Raw genomic sequence first — 22,951 nt, forward strand, 5'->3', positions numbered from 1 at the left:
GGTGCTTTATACACAGCACCAGAAAGGGTGCTTTTTGTGGCACCAGCACTGGTGAATTATTTCATGGCACTAGCACAAGCGTCTTTTATATCTTGGTGAGTGGTCACTGTTACTGACACATCCCACCAAAAATCTGATTCTTGTTTCTGATAGCTAAGTGTATTAATGTGTTGTAGAATTACCAACAATAAGAAACAACACTTATAGGTTTGAGCAGTTCTATGTAAAAAGCACTGGTGATGGTGCCACGTAAAAAGCACTTTACTACACTCTGTAAAGTAGTTGGCATTAGGAAGGGCATCCAGCTATAGAAACCAAGCCAAAACCAACAAGGGAACCTAGTACAGCTTCCAGCCTTGCCAGTATGGAAAATGGACATTAAATGATGATGAAGGATCTTTGAGCTGGTTTTTCAAAATCTGTTTTTTGACTTTTTGAATATTTCACTGCTGGTTATATATTTGTAATTATTTCTGGGTTGTTTTTGGTGATAAAACTGATAATAAAACAGAAACAAGGGTTTCTTTCAATGCTTATTGTTGAGTTATCTTATGTAATTTGATAATAACATTCATATAAGGTCAACAAAAAAACGTAAGCAGTTCAGTAAAAGCCATATCTATGTATTATAATGAGTTTGCTTCAGCTGTAATTGTTTTAACAGGAGAGAAAAAAAAATGAAATATAGACCTTGTCTAGACTCAAATCCAAAGTAGAGAATTTATAGTTTTGAATTACATAAAAAAGATTGGTATTCTTTATAGTTTGTCTGGCTCCACCCAGTCCCCCACCCTTGCTTCTAAAATGTGAATAGTTATGTAGTTTCTCTACATGAAACCTGTTATGTTATGTTCAGGCACTTTTTTCTTTAAAACTTTATCCCTCTCTACACATTATCCTAGTATAAAGTTTCCTCGCATCCTTGGGGTTTGTAGTCATATAAGCTTCATAGTGACCTCACAAGGGGCTGGTGGCATGAAAAAGAACACCCACTACATGCTGTAAAGTAGCTGGCATTAGGAAGGGCATCCAGCTGTGTAGGGACCATGCCAAAGCAGATACTGGAGCACAATGCAATCCTTGAGCCTATCAGATCCTGTGCAACCCATCTAGCATAGAATATGGATGTTGAATGAGTTGGAGGATGAAAGTAAAATAAACTTTTGAGGTAAACCACTATTAATACCAAAAATTATGTATCTAGAATTGAGCTTAAAACAATAAAGGTTTGGAAGAACTGTTTAATCACATGTCTAGTAAGTCTCAAAATTCTGGCACAGTTTTAGGAAAAAGATTATAAAAATTCAGTCACATCATGTTAATTTATTTTTCTTTATGGAATGTAATTATTTTTATATAATTTCCACTGTTCATTAATGCAATAATTACATTTTTCAATTTCAGAGCCCGCGAACTGCTCAGCCTGTGGTACAGTTTTCATGTACAGCATGTGAACCGTTAGTTATCGACAATCTCCCTTTTGATAAATATGAACTCGAACCATCACCACTAACTCAGTATATCCTTGAACGTAAACAACCAAACAATTGTTGGCAAGTTAGTATTGTTAATAACTTTGTGTTTGTCATGATGACTTTTCAGACAATAAGTACCCCATATTAATGTCAAGCAGCTTGTTTAGCCATCTGTTCCCAAATTTTCAATATAAGCATTCAATAATTCCATATTTAGAGACTACAAGATGGTTAGTGCAGAAAATAGGTTCAATTCAAAAATTAAATTGTAGCACAAATTATTTTGTTATTAGAATGTAATATCATTTTAGTTGTCCAAACATGCAACTGAGTTTTAATGACCAAATGTTAAAAAAAACAAGACTCTGCTCTTTGTAAAGAGGTATAAAGAACATCAAACTTACACTGATCTTTTTCATGTTTTATCATTATCTTAATTTATGCTACCTTTTATGTAATTATGTTGTACTGTATCTATACCATAGATAATTTCCCATTATAAAGAATATTTTTCTAAAATTTTGGGTTTCTTTTTCTTGTCTCCAGGTATTTGTAAGTAACAGTGCCAAATTTGACTTCTGCCATCCATTTGGTTATGTAAAAGCTAGCAGTAACCTATCATGTGTTAACTTATTTGTGATGCCATATAACTATCCAGTACTGTTGCCACTGCTTGGTAAATATAAACTTTTATTATTTTTCTATTAAAACTAAATTTCTTTTCATATAGGCGCAAGCATAGCTGTGTGGTTAAGATGTATGCTTCGCAACCATGTGGCGCCAATTTTGAAATTGCTGCACGACACCTTAGGCAAGTGTCTTTTGCTGTAGTCTTGGGTTGACAAATGCCCTGTGAGTGAAGCTTGGTAGACAGAAACTGTGTGGAAGCCTGCTATATATGTGTTTGTGTTTTTGTTGACTGGTATGTTGAGTTGCATCCCTTAATATCCAAAATATAGTTTAGCAATTCAATGTGATCAACTAAGATCACTTCAGGGCCATGTCTCAGCATGAGCATCATAGTGAGACTAAAATAAGTGTAAAAACATCCAAATTGTTTTTTATTTTTTATATTCTCAGATGAATTGTTCAAGGTTCATAAATCTAAACCTACCAAAAACTGGCGGCAACAATTTGACAGTTATTTGAAAACAATGCCTGTTTATTATGCTGGGGTAAGTCATTTAGAATGCTATTTAATCAGCTTTCTGAAGCAATTTTTCCTGACTTAATGATCAGTTTAGTTTCACAAGTTTTTTTTTTATTTTACATATATAATCAATGCCAAAAGTCTTTTAATTCTGCTGCTATAGAAATGGTGCAGAGTTAGAATTTGAAAGAAGTGTGTGGTATGGAGACAACAGCCTGTTGATACAATACTGTACAGGTGTCTCAGTGTACCTACTGAATTTTAATTGTTAATTATTCATCATCATTTTGGAGAACGGACGCTAAATGATGATGAATAAGATAGGAAAAAAGATTTATTTCACTTTTCATCATTGTTAAAAATTTTTGAAATTTTTCTTTTATAATTAAGTAGTAGTATGAGAATTAATGATTTTTTTTTTTTTTTTTTTTTTTTGTGTGTGTGTGTGCATTTCTATAGTTGAACTCTTTAAATCTTATAAGATTATCCTTATAAGGAAAATTTGTCATTTTGGATGCACTTCACCCTTCACCCAATATTATTATGATAGCACATAATTTTCTTGCAGCTACAAGGAAACATATCAAGTACATTAAAATCCATCTCTGTCTGCCCACTTGTAGAAATAAAAAATATTTGCTGGTATAATTCACCTTTTAGCTTCACTTGATCAGAAATGAGGACAGAAAGTAGTGTGCCACTGTAAAGGAGACACATGGTTACCTAAGCCGAAGAGGAAAGAGTGGGAGACAATAAGAGCACAAGGGAACAGAAAAAAGATGGTGGCAGAGTGCCAGGCATACTCACAGGGGTTGAGGATCAGAATATAAATGGGATGGTTGCATAAAAGAAGAGAGAAAAGTGGTGGCAAATGCCAGGGCATATGCTTAGGATACGGAGGTAATAATATAGGCGACAGGACATTGCCAAGAAGCATGAGTAGAGAGTGGCAGGAGCAGTGAGTGGTGAAAATCTGGGTGTGTAAAGGGGTTGGGGGTGCTACCAGATAGATACAGTGAACAGGACCATGAGGACAGGATTGGAGAATGACAGGTAAGCATAGTGCATGATAGAAGAGATGTGAGGAAGAGAAGAAAATTGTAGTTTGGTTTGTTAAGGTAGGATGTGTAAAAAGTTTTCTTGGCACACCCAGCGCTTCTAGAACCAAGTTTTGCTGACATGGAGTGGGGTCTTCTCAAGAAACTTATGTCACCAGACATCTCGGTTCATTGTCATTTCTTCGTTAGCCCCAAGATCCAGAGATTGGTCCTTACCACTTCATCCCATGCATTCTTGGGTTTCCCCCTTCCAGAAGTACCATCCACTTTCAGTAACTGGCACTTCTTTATGCAGCTGTCTCTCAATTGGTTTGATATTTGAAAGACTCTCCTTCTCCTATGCATTTTCCACATTTAGTAACCTTTCATAGTGACACTTCCATGCATCTTTCCTTTCTGAGTCACTAAGTGCAAGCATACCATTATCCATTCCCACCCATATCTCACCCACTGCATCTTTATTCTCTCTGCTACACTGCTTTGCAGTCCTGAACACCTCATGCTGTAGAACATTTGCAAATCTCTTCCCATCTGCTATTCTTTTTGCTATTTAAACCTGATGCTCAGCCACCCTTCTGGCTACCTGATATAATCCTCTGCTTCCACTGTTTTTCCTAGCCTGTCTCTTTGCTTTCATAGCACTGTCTACCTCCTTGTTCTACCACCAGGTCACCCTTGACCTAGCTGGGACTCTGCACTGGCCAAAGATTTCATCCGTGGCCCTCAGATTGTCCCACACGAACTTCCAGTTATCCTCGAAGCTATATGTCCCTGACTTTTCCTCTCTTTTGTCAGAGACACTGTCTCAAACATAAATGTTTTTGCATGTGGGTGGGTGTGTGGAAGATGTGGAATGAAGTGATGATGAGCCTCAGAGAGATGATGACACAAGACTGAGATGATTGACGATTTGCTGTGCTTGCAAAGACCTATCCATTTAAGTAAAAATGACTCCCTAAAGGCATGAAATTCACCCATACACACATACCTACTTTCTATCTGGTATTTCTTTGCACTATAGCTCTAAACATCCATCTGCCTCTTATATTTTCTTTCATCTTTGTCATAGAACTTTTAAAGACACCTTTGCTTATCCTTCTATCGTGCCTTAGCATAATGCCCTTTGCCCTCTCAAATATCCCCCCCCCCCCCCACTTGAGAGGGGCTTTTTTGTTTTTATCTGTTCTTTTTCGTCTTGCAATTTACTTGACAAGTTCACTAGTGCCAGTGGCACACAAAAGGAAAACCACCCAGTATACCCTGTAGCTGGTATTAGGAAGAGCATGAAGCTTGCGCAGTCTTGCAGCTCACTGGATCCTGTCAAACTGCCCAACCCATGCCAGCACGGAAAGCAGATGTTAAATTTCCAATTTCACATTCTGCCTCATCACACATTGCATATGTACCACACTCTTTAACTACAAGAAAGCTAGCTATGGCGAAGAGCACAGATCATAATAGTGCCCTTAGAATCAGCTATGCATTTTTAACCAACAACAAAGGAACCAGTACCTAGATGCATCCATTTTCCCAGGATTGTATGTCTCTTGTATATTGGCTACTGAACTTTCCTTCCTCTTTTTTTTTTTTTTTTTGCTTTCCTCCTCCTTTCTTTTTACGATCCCTTTTGATCGAAAACCAAACCCCCTTTTTTATCCTCAAATGGAAAGCTCTATCTTGTAATTTGTCCCGTCTTTGTGCAGCCCTGTGTGGCTAATAAAGAAACATATAATTCATAATTCTATCAAAAACTGGCCAAACTACTTTACATTATGATTTTTTTTTTTTTACATGTTTCTGTAAGGGATTGTTTCCTATTATACATAATGCATATGATTCAAGGTTTTTGATCAACCTAATTGTACTCCCTTACAATTTCAATTATATTTTATCGTAAGTTAATAGCATTCTCTTTATTTTCTACAGCCTTTACGGAAAGCATTACAACGTATGGGTGCCCCAAGTCTGATCCCAGATAATATGGAAAATTGCCTCAGTTATAGTGTTATCACATACCTCAAAAAGTTGAAAAACCAGGTGATTACAAATTTAAGTTCATTTTATGCAACATAATTGGGTTCTCATTCTCGAACTACAGACAAATGATTTTACTGAAAAATATAATTATATTTTAATGTGCTTTCACAGTCAGTTGATCTCCATTAGTAAATGTACCTAGTAAATATTTTCAACCAATTGACATTTAGGCCCACTGGATGTATCCTATTTGACACTCACCTGTTATTGCACCATTCGGTGGTGTAAGCAGTCTGGAAATTTGAAGTATACGACATCTAATTTCTTGTTCATTCATAGAATCAAGTAAATGCAGTGGAAATAGGTATGGGCTGTGACCTTAGAGGCTTAGATACATTTCTTCAGACTTATTTAAAAAAAAAAGTCCTGCACAGAATTTCTTGAGAGATATTCCTGTTTCATAATTTTGTTTGATTCTGTATGAATTTCCAAAAAGACAAATTATCTCAGGATATTGTTGATGTTGTTCTGTGGAGGAGAGTTGTTTACAATGCATCTAAGTATTTGTAAGTGTACCTAAATTTAAACCCATTCACCATAAAAACATTGTTGCTTTATTGCATGTATGAAAGTATTAACAGAACTTTGAAAACTGTTTTTGAAATTCTGAGAATATTACACTGGAAATATAGGGGCCACCAAAGAACTCGTCTGTGTTCAAACAGTTAATTGATTTACACCAACCTGGGATGCCTGTGAGATCCTCTTGGTAGAGTAAACTGACTTTGACCTGCAAAAGTCTTTCTGAGGGGTCCTCAATTCTACTGAGAGCAATATGCAACTGACCATTGTGTGGACATGTGAAGAAAGTAACTTATTAAAATTTAAAAAATGGAATATTTCATAAATTTTCTTGAAAGAAATTTAAAGAACAGAGATGCATCAGTTTCTTCCATATATGCATACCCATGTACATACATACATGCAGAAGGATAGAGAGAGAGAGAGCAAGAGTGAGGTAAAAACTGCAACAGATCTCTACCACTGCATCACTTAACTTTGTCAGTTACACATTCTTCATTCATGACAAACTGTTCATTAATGAATTTTAAAATGGCCGCAAGTAAATAATTATCCAATTATTTTCTGAAATTGATTGGATAGAGGAAGTGCCCAAGTCATCTAAGTAACTTGTGTATTGAGTGAGAGATCAAAGTAAAAACAGTGATTGATAGGTGGGTAGATAGATAGCTTTTCTTATTGTGAAGTAACTTCTTAAAATTTACAAGTTTTCTTAAGAGAAATTTAAAGAGAGGAGGTTCATTATTTTCTTTCTATTTTGTAATAAATTTTCAAAAATGGTAGCTTAATGTCTTTAAAGTTCATGTTGGGAAATACATGTATGTCTTATGTACATTCTGTTGTGTCTGGGGAGAGTCATTCTCTTTTAGTACCTTATTATTTAACACACTCACTGGTAAAATTTCCACTTATTTCTTATTTTTATTTTCTAAAATTTTCATTGCGTCTTGCAACCTTTTCAATAGTTTTGACTCTTATGTACATATTATAGAAAAAAGGGAGAATGAGAAATAGGTGGAAAGTAGTGAAAGAAACCAAAAGTTATGCGACAGATAGGTTTGACAAAACCTATTATACCAATTATTATTTTTGTATGTATGCTAGATAGATGTAAATATAAATAAATCTGTTATTTAAATTAATTTGTAAATCTTTTACAGCCATAATTTGATACAAACTTTTTTTTCGTTCAAATTTCATTTCATTGTTACTTAGGCTAAGATTGAAATGGACCGTTTAATAGCTTCCGTTGGTCAAAAGCTGCCTCCACCAGATGGACTTAAAGTAAATTTAAGGTAATTTGTAAGAATTTTTTTTTTGTCTCATCATGAGGAAAGAGCTGGCTTTTTAACTGTCACAGACCCTTCAAGACTAGTGAAACTGATACAGTTGCTGCTCAATTTAAGCATCTGTAATATTTGCATTGCAGGAAAGATGTGATTGGGAAGGGAGTTACAGAGAGAAGGTTTATATTCTGAACGGTGGGGATTAGTGAGATTTTATTTTCATTGCACATTATATGGTTTTAGGCAAGGACTTGTATAAGAACAGCCCTGAATCTTAACAAAACAGATTCACAATAGCTGCAACATTATATTTAATCTCAACAAATTAATTAAAAACACTACAAGATTTTGTCTTGTTGCATCTTCTGCAATTACTGTTGATTCCCTTAGACTGTATGCCGCACTAATAATTTGTTGAGGTTCACAAAAAATTGATGAATGACATTTCTATTAGTTTGCTTGTGATAAATAACATCTTCACTGTAGGTCTATTTGAATGGATTCATCTTGAGGTTACTCAATACTAAATTCAAAAAATTTGTTCCTCAAATATTTTGTGCTGCAGAAGTTAATAAAAGTATTCTCACAACTAGGTCTTTAGAAATTGAAATTGAGTTAGGATGAATAAAGAGGAAGAGAAGAGCCAGGTGCTATTGGAGAAATGGTTAGGGTCCATATACAGAGATGGAGTTGGTGTAAGCAAAGGACACAAGAAGTGTGGTTGTGTCAAAAGCAGGCTTAGAGAGAAGGTAGATTTTATATGGAACTGTGTACTGGATCAATTAAGCCGTTGGGAAGTAAGATTCTCTCAGATGTCCAGGTGGCTTAATTAGCAATGGGGACAGGTGTAGTAGCCAGAGTAAGAACAGGCTGGAAAATTTCAGGAAGCTGACAGCAAATGGCTTCTTTGTGAAAGGAATGGCAGATTGTATGATGCTTGTGCAAAATATGAAGCAGCTTGACAAAAAGATGCAAGTGTTGAATGTTGATGACTTGTAAACACTAGAAAGAAATGAAAGAAGCATGTTTCCCTGGATGTCTCATGTTAGTGTTCATGAACAACAAAGTACAAATGAGTTGAGAGAAGAACTGTGCAGGAAAAACACATGCATTTGAAGGATGACAGCTACTTATGTCAAGCGCTCAAAGTGAATGGTATTTGTGGGGAAGAGAGACTAAGTAGGAGTTGGGACAAAGTGGAACAGAAGGATGACTGGTGATACACAGTGCCAGAGAAGACGTGACCACAATCCTCATCCTCATTTGTTACTTCATATTACTAAGTTTCGAGTCTGTCCACTGGTGATTCTAACCAGTTGATTATATGTCTGTTAATTCTATATCGTCTACTCACAACTTCAAATGGAATAAGAAACGCTATTTTGTACTTGACATCAGCAAAACATGGAGTTCCAATTGGATCAGAAGATTCCTGTCAGATTCCAATACATGCCTGTAGTACTCTCCCTCACCCACACACTACCAAGTCCAGTGTGCTCTGAGATTTACACCCTACCCCCCACCCCCGCGCGCGCACACACACACACTCTCTTTTTTACATCAACCTACTTGTCACCTCTAGCAATGTGCATTCCTATGCACATTTTACTTCACTTCACACTAAATTTCCACAAGCAAATGTTATGTACATGCAGCCTTGATCCCTCGTCTCAAACATGGAGTTAGGTCCTTGAAGAGAAGCTCCAAAAATATTTCCCTGTAGGACTGTATCCATGTTTCCTTCAACACCACAAAGACAATCAATCATTGCATGTCCATTTCATCATGCTAACCTGTGTTGGACAAGTCTTCTCTTGTAGTGTCTTGCACCATTACAACTGATTCCTTTTACACACAAAATTTCCTCTCAGTTTTGTGTATTCTGTGTAGACCAGAATAATTAACATGTCTGTCTGCAAACTCTTGATCTGTCTGTCTGCCTAAAACTGCCCTCTTATATTGCTGGACCTCAGTCCACTAGCCGTAGCTTTACACTTTTCTTTATCCTTCCAAATAATGATGCTTGAGTAAGAATGGTTTGCATCAAATCTTTTGATATTCAAAGCATGCTGTCCCCTGTTTCCCATCATCACTCCTCTTCTATTACAAGTTTGACTCTTCATCACCCATACTCTCCTTAATATTTCTATACTACTAGCTGCCATTCCTTTGACCTCAGGTATTTCATTACTGACATCCATCACACTCTTTTTACCTACAAGCATGTAGTTGCCATTTATTCTGTACCATTTCTGTCTTTCCCATTTCTCCCAAAGTCTACACCCCGCCATACTCTCTCTTTTTTTTTTTTCTCCCTCATTCTAATTTGTATTGCACAATCACCCTCTTTTCTACCCATTTTATGGGTTACTGAGTTCTGAACAAATGGAGTCCTCGTAGAGTAGAGGAGATTCTGGTAGAAGTGTTGTTGGTTCTTTGATAAAATGCATCCAATACAAAGTAGTTGACAAACGAGCAGGGACCTCATAAGGTCAATGGAGCCTTGGTCTTGTTTTGTCAAGGACATTATAACTTTTCTTGTGCAAGTGCCACAAGAACAATGTAGTCAGTCTACTTTGGAGCATATTGGCTTGAACAGTGATGACTCATGGAAAGGGAACATATGATGATGTGAATTAAATTGGCATGAAGAAATGAGAATTGAATTTATACTGTTAGATAATATTTAATTTAATTCCAAAAAGCTTTTATATATTTTTTTTTTCTTTTTACTATTCTTTTTCTCCTAGAACAAAAGCTTCAATTGTCCAACGAAAAGATTTCAACCAACTTCTGCAGACAATGGGAGGAAACATGAGCAACTTGCGGCAAGAATTATTTGACTACAACACTTTTACAGTTGCTGTTCAGGACCCAGAAATCAAGCCTCAGTACTTCAGGTATTCATATTTTAGCAGGTTCTTCTTCCTCCCCTTTCACATTTCCACCATGGAAATATGGAATACTTTTCTAATTATTTTATTAATTTAATTTTAACATTTAATATCTACTCTTCCATGTTGAAATGTCTATAGATTTGCTCTCCTTTTTGTCTTTGTTTCAATTCTGTTTGTGCTAAATGTCCATTTGCTTGCATTTCTTCCTACTCAGTTTTATTTTCACCACTACTGACATCAGAAATACTAATATCTGTCTTAAGCCACAGTAAAATTGGATTATTTTCTATCTATATTTTCAATATCCTTCAAAGATAAAAAGCTTTAAATTCACAAAGCCAAGTTCTGTATTGGTGGTTCAGGGGGAAGGAATATTTAAACTTTCTAAAATTACATGCCAAAAGTTACCAGTGATTGTAAAATGGTTTTTATTTGATCATTAGAAATTTCCATGGCACCACAGGGTATTTTGCATGAATTATCTCCTTACCAGTTTGCATGAATAACCTTGTTATCAAAGCACAGCAACTTTTTAGTTGCCATCTCTCCTGGTTAGGGGCTTAAAGAGTTAATTAATATTTGTTTTCCTGTGAAATATGAAATACTGAATTGGAATAAAATGGTTTTGGAGCATATGTATTAATCTTTAAAATAAGTGGTAAATGGAATTATTTCTAAAACAATGTCTCGTATATCTTTTTAATTTTTATGGAAATTTCCAAAGTTTATCTTTTGCATAAAACAAATCTTGGTCTTCACTTTCTTAAAAAAAATTGAATGTTTCAAGCACATACATTGTTTAAAGAAAAGCATGCATAAACAAAGACATGTCATTTCACTTATGCATAAATCATTTTAAAATAAATACATTTCAGAAATCCATTTGATATTCCCAGAAAGAATTTATTAGATCAGATTTCAAGAATGAGAACTAACTTTTTACAAGTTTCCCCACAGAACTCTAAACTTATTGATGATGGTAAGTTCTTAACTGCTTTTACTACATATCAATGTTGATTATCAGTCAATATTCATGTTCTCCACAGTACCACTCAAATATCTGGATGGTACTGCTGCTACTATGCACGTACGCATGCACACACACACACACATTCATAACTGTGGTTTACGAAAAAAGCCATCCAAATTTCCATGATATACCAATCATCTTGTACTTGTCCCTACTAGTTTTCATTTGACAAACCTATATCACTGTATCACCGAAGCTTACTTCATACATAAACCAACCGACTGGTTTGCCTTCAGTCTGATCTTTGAGGGAAAGCTGGAGGCCTATGGCTGAGATGTTGAAAAGAATCACTGTGCTAGATAATTATGCAATGCAGGATGGTCTTATCTGCAATGACTGTTGTAGCACTATTATAAACAAAAACAAGTGCTGTTTTGTTAGCAGAGGAAGGCATGCAAAGAAATACAGTTTGGATGTTTAGTGTCGCAGATAACATGAAATGTCGTCTCAAATTTGCTATCCTGATGTACACCATTATGAAAAAATGATTCTATGAGGTTGTTATTGTCTTTGTCCTTCATATTTTTAATTATTTAGTCCAAACAATAGAAACAATTGCCACTATCTTTGTCGCCCCGACCTCGTTAACGCAGTCAACGGGATGACATTTAGTAGAGAGAGGCTGGAGAAGTTGAAGAGTTTTGGTCATTGGGAGGCAGGATTAGCATTAGTGTTTCAAACAGGATTTGAACACCAAGGCAGGAAGATAACAAAGCAATGGCCAGGCAGGGTCATTGGGTGCATTTAGTGTACATAATACATAATATTTTGCCACTTAGCCCAAGGTCAGATCTATGGTCAAGACATCCTATCTGTGATCAGCTCATCTTTTTTTTAAACACAGAATCTAGGACTATATTATCTAGTGCTGTTTGAGGTATATTTGGCTGCTGTTGCATCAAGTCAAGCAACTGCATAGAGGCTGCTTCATTGTGTTTCATTTTTAGAGTTGTTCAGACACTTATCTCCCATTATGAAGTGGGACAACAGCAGGTTTCTTGCTTTCTTTCTTTAGATGCAATCTAGAATGTTTGTTTATAGCAGTTCTACAGTATTGTCTCCTTTACTGCAGCTGTATTATTGCTAATGTGGTTTCACATATTTACTTCATAGAGGGTCAGCAACTGCTCAAACCCAAAGCAACTTCAAGAACTGAAGAAACCGCTAAATGTTTGCAGTGCAGTCACCATGAAAGGTCATTAGGGATTGTGTGGCATGTTTGAAGTGTAGTGAAAGAAGCAAGATGACCAGTTTCATAAAATTAATAATGCATGCTTAATGAGAGGTGTTTAGTTCATGTGTAGATGGTGCTGAGTGGAGGCGCAATGGCCCAGTGGTTAGGGCAGCGGACTCGCGGTCATAGGATCGCAGTTTCGATTCCCAGACCGGGCGTTGTGAGTGTTTATTGAGCGAAAACACCTAAAGCTCCACAAGGCTCCGGCAGGAGATGGTGGTGATCCCTGCTGTACTCTTTCACCACAACTTTCTCTCACTCTTACTTCCTGTTTCTGTTGTACCTGTATTTCAAAGGGCCGGCCTTGTCACACTCGGTGTCACGCTGAATATCCCCGAGAACTACGTTAAGGGTACATGTGTCTGTGGAGTGCTCAGCCACTTACACGTTAATTTCATGAGCAGGCTGTTCCGTTGATTCGGATCAACCAGAACCCTCGTCGTCGTAACCGACAGTGCTTCCATTCCATTCAGATGGTGCTGGTTCACTAAGTAAAGTTTATTGTAGGAAATCTACTTTGGTTGTAAAAAGTAAACAGATGGATTATAGCGAATCATTTAGGATTGTCTCTGTCTGCCCACTTGCTGCTCATTTGAAATATTAAGAGTTTCAAGCTGCAGCTCTGTGGTTAATAGTTGTAAAAGTTACAATTCTTGGGCATGTCAGCCATTGTTTCACATTTCTATATATTGGGATGGATGTCCATACAGACAAAAAAAACTGTTGACTTTGGTGTGCAAAGGAGTCTTGTCAGGAATACATTTTGTGAGAAAACCGTGTTGACTGATTATTGTGCTTAACTGAAATCATTGTAGAGGTTTATGCATCTGTTTTCTCTGTTTCGTGACAGACATGCCTGCTTAAGAAGATATGTTTCAGGATCCTGGAATTGCTTCTCTTAAGAATTCCTTTCACAATAACTGCTCTGGATACAGAAGTCTTTAGAACTTGCTCAAAGTATATTTGTGAAAGTTGCTCTGTCTTATCCTGTTCTTAATGTTTTAAGAGTTGAAATATATTCAAGATCATCATCATCATTTAACGTCCGCTTTCCATGCTGGCATGGGTTGGACGATTTGACTGAGGACTGGCGAACCAGATAGCTGCACTAGGCTCCAACCTGACCTGGCAGAGTTTCTACAGCTGGATGCCCTTCCTAACGCCAACCACTCCGAGAGTGTAGTGGATGCTTTTACACACCACCGGCATGAGGGCCAGTCAGGCGGTACTGTCGACAGCTATACTCAAATGGTGTTTTTTATGTGCCACCTGCACAGGATGCCTCTGTTGTAGCATTACTCTAAGCAGCACCTCAGATCATTTAGGATTAGTCTTAAAACTTAAGCTTGACCATTTAAGTATAGACCTATACTATACTTAGTTCTATGCACACATTGCTTATTGAGTATAATGAGTGTTTGGGTTGAAGAACAACTATTTGTAAATCGTTTCTTTATATCTGCTGGAAATGCTATGTGATGCTGAGGTAAACGAGTTCATCCTCAAAGAGTTCAACTGTATTTTCCTCCAAAGCACCTGAATACAATGATCTGTTAATTCTGCTAATGCAGCTCTTAATTGCTAAAACGAATGATCTGGTTAGGTTTATGATGAAAACTTAGGATGGTGGACCTTTTGATTTTTCAAGAACTTGAAGAAGTCTTGTTAATAGCTTTATGTAGATGGCATTGCTCTCTAGTCAAAGTAAAACCGAGTGCATATTGTATTGAACTACCAATTCCTTGCAGGGATTTTCTTTGTATAGCTCTGTGAAGGTGGGGATATCTAGCAAATCTTGGATCCATATTCTATTGCAGTGGAGAGTAAGCTAAGTGTATCCAGCTGTGGAAACCATACCAAAGCTAACATTAGGGTTTAACATGGCCCTGTGGCTCACCAGTTCCTCTCAAACCATCTAACCCATGCCACCATAGTAAACAGACTTAAAATAATGATGATATTGTTGTACATTAGAATATATCTCCATTAGTAATTTTTTTTTTTTTAAATTGCCAAATTTATATTGAGTTTTCATTCACTTCCTTTTAATTACAGACTACATTCATAGCATTCCAGTTCAACAAATGGGTAATTATCAAGAATATCTCAAGAAGATGCCTGCCACATTAAGAGAAATTGAGACACAGCCAGTCAGATTGCATATGTTTGGAAATCCATTTAAAGTAAACAAAGTAAGTTATTTTGGTAATGAAATTTTTGAAAACATTTGATTTCCATTGAATGGCTACCTGTTGTAGGTAGTGTATATTTAATTAACAAAAGTATATTTTATTACTAGTAGAATTGCAGTACAAAAGCTAGTTACTGTAAATTTTGGACCCCTCTACTACATAAATATATTTGTTAATATGAACCAAAGGCTTGATAAGTTACAGGTGTTACATCTTGGAGCTTCTAAACCATTGGTATATGATACTGCATTATATATCAAGGTAAGATTAACATACCTGTCTGATTTCAAATTCCAATTCTATTGAGTTAAGAAAGCAATGGGAAATCCTTCCCTGTTACCTCCAACTATTAATCGGCACTTTGAATTAAACCATCTTGATGTCAGACAGCTATAACAAATAGACTGACATGTGAAAATGTTTTGAGCTTGGTGCAGCTCTCCAGCTTACCATTTCCAGTCAAACCATCTAACCCATACCAGCATGGAAAACAGATGCTAAATGATGATGATGGTGGTGGTGGTGATGATGGCAGCAACACTATTACAATTAATGTAATACTTAGGATAGGCCAAATCTGCAGTGTTGTACAAAAGGCCTTGCAGGGTTTACTTATATATCTTCACGCCAGCGCTGCCTCGACTGGCTTCCGTGTCGGTGGCACGTAAAAAGCACCATCCGAATCGTGGCCGAAGCCAGTGCCGCCTCGACTGGCTTCCGTGCAGGTGGCACGTAAAATGCACCAATCCGACCGTGGCCAATGCCAGCCTCGCCTGGCACCAGTGCAGGTGGCACGTAAAAGGCACCCACTACACTCACGGAGTGGTTGGCGTTAGGAAGGGCATCCAGCTGTAGAAACATTGCCAGATAAGACCGGAGCTTGGTGCAGCCTTCTGGCTTCCCAGATCCCCGGTCGAACCGTCCAACCCATGCTAGCATGGAGAACGGACGTTAAACGATGATGATTCTGAATTCAAATTCCTCTGAGGTCAGCTTTGCCTTTCATCTTTTCAGGGTTGATAAAATACTTACCAGTATAGAACTGGTTCAATTTGATCAACTGTATTCTTCTGCCACTGCCATCCACCACAGTAAAGATTATGATCTTGTGCTTGTTTGTTAGAAATAAATATTCAGGTTTACGGTTTATTCTCGTTTTAGAATATTATGATTGATGAAGCTGATGAAGCTGTCTTCGGACAACAGTCTCGTAGCAAGAAAACTTCCCAAGACACACTTGTTAATTCACTACCAAGAAAAAGAAAACCAGGCAAGTATATCTCTGTTATATCCTATAAAATGGTTGAACCTAGCTTTCTCGTTAAACTATTTTAATTTAAAATACAAAAGCAAATTCATGAAAGTGATTGATTACTTGTTATTACTGACCCCAGCCTCGTTATCTTCCAAAAGGCTGTGTTGAGACAATAACTGCTGATTTTTGAAGTAGTAAAGTGTAAAGATGATATTGGGATATCTGTGTTGTGTGTGTGAAGTTTGCAATGTATTTTAAAGTATTGAATAGTAATGCTTTTTTGAGTTTTTTTTTCTTGTATACAGAAATTTTTCGTAAATGTTTGAATTTAATTAATGCAAATATTATTAATGCTGAAAATAGATTTGTACAAGTATCCTTTTGAATGATTGAGATTTAATCAATGAAATGTTTTTGTTGAATAATTTTTTCTGTTAATTTACTTTCTGTTGTATTTTTGTCTTTAAAAAAAAAACTTTTTTTTTCCATAGGTCCTTTACCAAGAGATCTTCCCATCAAACGGCCAGCATCGCCTTCAATTATGACAGAAGCTGCTGCTGTCTCCCCACCGCCTGTTTGTCCAAAGACTGAAAATAATGTGAAAGTTGAAAATTCTTCTGGTAAATGTTTTATTCTAATAAATTGATTATCCTTAAAATGTAATTTGTCATTTCTATTTAAGTGAATGGTAGATTAATATAATAGTTTTTGCTTCGTTTGCAGAGGATACATCACTCCCTAATCCTTGGGTTAATTTACAAGAAGAAATGCCAATGGATACAAACCATGTTAATGAACTCTCTGTCAGTCCATATCAACTTGATCAGTCAAGTCAAATAGAATCTTTAAAAACTGATATAGAAGTTCAATGCTCAGAATTTACAAACTTAAATAACAATCCAAATCATAAATTGGAATCTATTCATTGGAACCATAATGCAAAATTGAGAATTATTTTATACAAGGAACTGAGAAAGCCTGGTAAAAGTAAGTATAATAATTTTCGCTTTGAGCAAAATGACTCCAGTTTTGGACAACAACATTTATTCAATCAATTCTCATAGAATTAACTGCTCAACGGTTTTAGCCTCTTCATTGCCTAACATTTCTACTTATTTCATTTGTTAATGGCATGTATGTGGTGTAGAAATGAGCAAGCAATAAAAACTAGTTTTGTTCTTACCTTAACCATGGTGTCTTTGACACCAAGTCTCCAGGTTGTTTTTGCAGAAGCCAACGGCACTGCATTTTGTCATGAACAAGCAGAATTACTGTAGCTCTACAGCCATGGAGAATTCATATCTGTCTTTGTTCGTGGGCTCCTACATGCAAACTGACTATTTCCAATAGAAAGACACTCCACCAATTTCCTGATGTCACTTCTATCTACCCACTCAACTTGAATTTTTACTTTCCCATCCACAAAGTTTTAGGTTTAGTCTCCTGAGCAAATATTTTCAACTGCAGCCTTGGGCTGACCAAATCCATTTACAAGGCTTTGATCAGCCTCAGGCTACACTGTTTATTTCAATCTCTCATTCGGATTCCAGTTACCCATTGCTTTCCTACTCACCCCTTACTTATGCTGGTGGCACACATGTCAAATTGTTTACCATCTTCAGCTGTCTACATCAGTTAGTATCCTCACCTGCACATAAACTTAACAAATGTTGATATCCTAAATAACTTTGATCCATTTATCACTTCCAAACCCAGCCATAATCAACTTTGCACCCATCAAATCATCTCAAAGTCTGTAACTACAAAGGACTTCTGATTCCCCTTCCCTCAACTCTGGTATCTCAGTTCAGCCAAAAATTTAGAGCTCTCGCTTTTTAGTTGATTAGGAATTTAGTGCCACAAAAATGCTAAAATACCTAAGCAGGTAAACAAAACAATTCTACCCTAGGTCTACCAAATTCTTCAGTCTCCCCATTCACTCCTCCCTACAGTTTATAAGAAGAACCAACAACATTCAACATCTCAAAACTGATAATAATCATCATCATCATCACTTAACATCCGTTTTCCATGCTAGCATGGGTTGGATGGTTTGACAAAACTGGCAAGGCCAGGGGTGCACCAGGTTCCATATTCTGTTTTCACTAGGTTTCTACAGCTAGATGCCCTTCCTAAAACCAACCGCTTTACAGAGTGTGCTGGGTTTTTTTTATATGGCACCAGCACCAGTACCAGTGCTTTTTATGTAGCATCAGCACTCACATCAATGTTTTTTACATGGCACCTTGGCTTTAGGTTATCAATTCTGTTGTGGTGAGTGAGTCTTCTTGGTTACAGCAAAGTGCCACATATCTCAGTCTTCTGCCATCTCCTTCTTAAGGCTCAGCATTTTGAGATCAGCCTTCAATATTTCATCCCAGTGTCATTTCAGGTTACAAGGGGGGAAAATAGGGGTGTATTAGTGAAAAGAGAGGTACAATAATAGTGATGGTGGAGGGATTGAAAACGAGTCAAAAGTCACTTTTCGGTATACAAGTAGCTTGGTACCATGATGAATATGTGATTGAGTGATAAATGAAGAGATTATGGTAAGGGTGGTAGATGGAAATTTAACAGTGAGCAACAGACCCAATTCATACATCCCAACCTCCATCAACTGTTTTGTTGTGCTTGCACTTGTGGCTTAGACATTTTAGTCTCCACCACTTTGTCCTGATTTTGTAAGTCTCCTTCCACTTGTTCCAACCACTTCAGGCACTCACTACTTCTTTATACAACTGATATTTTCCATCTATATCTCATGCCCATACCAACACATACTTACACACCACATCTGCTTCCTCTTATATCCAGCTTTCTTCTCAATACATTTGTGCTCCAGTATTACACATTCAACATATTTGCTTCGTTTCTTGCTCGCCATCTCAAACCTTCCACCATGTCTCATTGACATGCAGCAATTATACAATCTTCCCCATTACAGTGTCCATACTTGCAACTGAACCACCTTTCCCCTCACTTTATCACTTTCATTACTTGATCCGTTAATTTCAGTTTCACTTCCTAGTTAATCTTTTCCTTTCTTACAAAACACTGCTACACAGTTATTGATGTTAACAGTTTCCTCACAAGTTGGAATGGTATGTCTTCCCATCGTGATATTTTCAACATTTCATCGAATATCTTTTTCTATCACTAAATGCTTTGGTCCGTGATGTCTGCTGCATTGTAATAGACTCTTCCAATCATATTCATTTTCGGAGCTCCTCATTGTGATAATTTCACAGCCTTTTCTTTGTACTATCACTGAGACTGAATGCATCTCAGATGCACTTCTCAAATTACATTGATTCCATCTCACTACTTCTGTCTGGTTTCATAAAATACTTTTTATTTAACATTTACTTTCCTTCCTTCACCAAACCTTCTTAGAACTGTTGACTGCTGGCATATATCACTAATACTGTTACTCATTTTCCAGCTGTGATTTTAGTCCAACTAAAGAACTGGTCAATAGCTATGATAAATTTTCTAGAATTTGTATTTGGAAGTAAGTTCCACAATGGCATAAGTATGTTTGATGATGAATTCATTTACACCCCAGAACTCTAGGACCCTCATGTCATTCTCATTCCTTTGTCTATAGATTTGGTCTCCCTTTGTACCTGATATTTCCTGACATTGTAGAATTTTGCATCTAGCATTGCTGTTTCTTTTCTTTAAACATAACTTTTCCTGTGAAGCCCTTAACTTTTCTGTAAATATGATCTTATTTAGAAGTACTGTGTAACATGCTTGCCAAGTGTGGATTACTTAACTATTAAGCACATCGAGCCTTTTTATAAAATGTTGAAGCCTGTTCTGTGCCAACAGGAAACTAAAGATTGTTTAGTGAATTCATCGGCTGTGTACTATCCATTTCAATGCAGTTATACACATTGTAGACAGTTCTGGAGGTCTTCAGTCAAAGATGATGTACAAGCCAAATAGGAAATGCCTTTTGCCTTAACATTTTCTATTTGCTTTTTGTATATTTATTTTTGTTTTAATATTTTGCAGATTATGATAAATTTTTCCAGTATTTGAATTCTATGAAGGGTACACTGAATATGAAAGTAAAATTTATCAAAGATCTAGTTGGAGAGGCAGCGCGGTTTAAAAAGAGGCGGTTGATCCAACATTTGGAAAAATTTGAATTGTCAATGACAGAGTGTGAGACTAAATGCAGTCGGAAATTTCAAGTTCGAACAAATGATGTTCATTCTCTATGTTGATATCATTGCAAACTAGGATTATTATCATCATCATTATTATAATTTCATATTTATATAACATATTTCCTTTTATAATAAAGAAATTTGCTGCACATACAAGATCAGTTCTTCTCTGTTCTTAACTTACTAAACTTTGTTTCCAGAAATTGTGATAAAGAAATGGTATCAAAATTTATTTCTATAATGAAAAAAATTCTATGTATTTTTGTGTTTATTTTATTATTACTGTTCTTTGACTTTGAAGAGGGTTTAGTAATCTATTAAACCTAACCTCCTTTCTCTTTTAGCTTCTTGATTTTCATGTTCACCTTGGGAGTGTTATGAAGCCTCTTCATTTACTTTTGTTCTGAAAACACATTAGTATGTACATGTGTGTGTGTATATATATATATATATATACATACATACAGTGGTTGAACAAAATAATGGAAACACTTTGAAATTTCAAACAAATTTATTTTGATATGGAGTAGGACTGCCTTTGGCAGTAATTACAGCTTGAATTCTATAAGGTATGCACCCATACAAAGTTTGAATTGTTTCCAAAGGAATTTTTGTCCATTCTTCAGCTAAAACAGTCTCTAGTTCTTGTAGTGATGATGGTGGAGGATATTGACTCTTTGTTTTTTCCAAAACGCACCATAAATATTCAATAATATTGAGATCTGGGGACTGTGGTGGCCTGATAAGATGTTTAACTTCACTAGAATGTTCCTCATGCCATTCAATAACTCTAGCTGTGTGAATTGGTGCATTATCATCCTGAAAGATTGCTTTTCTCTCTGAAAACAGTTCCACAACCGTAGACTGAACTTGAACAGATAAAATGCTTAAATAGTCTTGACTATTAATTCTGCCATGATGGGAAACCATTGGGCTGGCGGATTTCCAAAATATAGCCCCCCAGATCATCACAGATCCTCCAACATGTTTTGCATGTGAAATGAAACAGTTGTAGGTGAATATGTTAATTAATTTGTATCCATTAAATCTGTTTTCTAACTCAATAATAATGCTTGATATTTTATATAATATATTCACTGAAGAAATATCTCTTCAAAATATAATATATAATGATGCCTGTGTGCAAACAGCTTTGCTACATGGCAGTGACATGTGTAGGCTTGAAAGAAATGAAGCCACTATGCTTAGCTGGATGTGCAATGTCAGTGTACATGTTTGACAAAATGTAAGCATCTTGAGAGAAAAATTGGGCATAAGAGGCATCAGATGTAGTGTGCAAGAGAGACAATTGTGTTGCTATGGTCGTGTGATGTATATGGACAAAGACAGCTGTGTAAAAAAAAGAGATCTCTAACTGTGGAGGAAACCTGTGGTAGAGGTAGACCTAGGAAAACATGGGATGAAGTGGTAAAGCATGATCTTCAAACTTTCAGCCTCACAGAGGCAATGACGAGTGACCGAGACCGCTGGTGATATGCTGTGCTTGAGAAGACTCGTCAAGCCAAGTGAAATCATTGTCATGGCTGATGCTGGTGTTGAGTAACTGGCACATAAAGAACACCTTTCAAGCATTGGGTTTCATGGAGGCAAAGTGGCTGAGTTCCTTTTGAGTGTTGGGCCTCATGGAGGCATATTGGCCAAGTTCCTTTTGAGCATTGGGGCCTCACGGAGGCAAAGTGTCAGGTCTATCAACTTATAGAACCGACACGACACTTAGACAGATTACAGAGGCTACACACATAGCAGTAGACAAACTGAGCCTCAATAGAAAACACAAATGGAACAATAACACCCACCATCAAACCACGTGACTAACGACAGAAGGGAAGAGAGAGGAAATAATATAGGGTAATACACAATAGACATACATGCACTTACCTGTGATACATGTAAGAAATAGAGATAAATACAAAATAAGAAAATGGAGGAATAGATTTCTTCAATCATCAACTACTAGATAATACCAATTCATATAATTTATTAACTAATAAATTATATGAATTTGAGGTAAAACATTTACCTTCGCCCATATAATACAGTAAATGAATTAATTGCATTGCAATTCTTAGCATTTATATATAAGCCTTTCTGGGTACTCTACTGGCAGTATATTGGATAAATGATATCCCATAGTGGGTTACACTCATAACCCCTATCTCACTTTGTAAATAGATAAATAAATATTTATCACATACCTGTGATAAATATAAGAAAGAGAGTGAGACAAGATATAAATAAATAAATCCATATGAAGGGCATGGATAGAAACCACATACAAAGTGAACCCATACACAAACACAAGTTTAATGGATGGCCACAACAAAATCAACAATACCAATAACAATGATAGCAGCAGCACCAGTGACAATGATGGCAATAACAACAACAACTACTGCAATGGCAATACCGTGGGTGAACACACAAACACAGAGGGGTACAGGAACTGTACCAAATGTTTTATCAGCCACTTCATCAGAAGTATTATTTAAAAAATGTGATCTGTATAACCAGGTAGTGCCATTAAGTTAGACATGGCCTGGGCCTATACTTGCTAAAACCTATTAAAGTCATATATTGATAGATATTTATAGTTTTCAAATTCTATTGCAAATATGT

The 22,951-nt window shown here is 36.4% G+C and overlaps 1 protein-coding gene across 2 annotated transcripts in view; it reads left to right on the plus strand.

Moving 5' to 3' along the window:
- Nucleotides 1-20,475, plus strand: part of LOC115214968 (integrator complex subunit 6) — a 31,970-nt gene extending 11,495 nt beyond the window's left edge. The window contains exons 8-19 of one of the 2 annotated variants that reach the window (XM_036505349.1): nt 1,405-1,557; nt 2,022-2,151; nt 2,556-2,650; nt 5,610-5,720; nt 7,458-7,537; nt 10,279-10,428; nt 11,301-11,404; nt 14,745-14,881; nt 16,043-16,151; nt 16,628-16,756; nt 16,842-17,123; nt 20,157-20,475. In XM_036505349.1, the coding sequence (XP_036361242.1) occupies nt 1,405-1,557; nt 2,022-2,151; nt 2,556-2,650; nt 5,610-5,720; nt 7,458-7,537; nt 10,279-10,428; nt 11,301-11,404; nt 14,745-14,881; nt 16,043-16,151; nt 16,628-16,756; nt 16,842-17,123; nt 20,157-20,371 (1,695 nt within the window). In that variant the 3' untranslated portion in view covers nt 20,372-20,475. The remainder of the gene's footprint in view (nt 1-1,404; nt 1,558-2,021; nt 2,152-2,555; nt 2,651-5,609; nt 5,721-7,457; nt 7,538-10,278; nt 10,429-11,300; nt 11,405-14,744; nt 14,882-16,042; nt 16,152-16,627; nt 16,757-16,841; nt 17,124-20,156) is intronic. The other variant, XM_029784065.2, reaches the window with a different exon arrangement.
- Nucleotides 20,476-22,951: the final 2,476 nt, after the last annotated feature.

Source organism: Octopus sinensis, linkage group LG8 (assembly GCF_006345805.1).
Source record: "Octopus sinensis linkage group LG8, ASM634580v1, whole genome shotgun sequence".
Taxonomy (NCBI): Eukaryota; Metazoa; Mollusca; class Cephalopoda; order Octopoda; family Octopodidae; genus Octopus; species Octopus sinensis.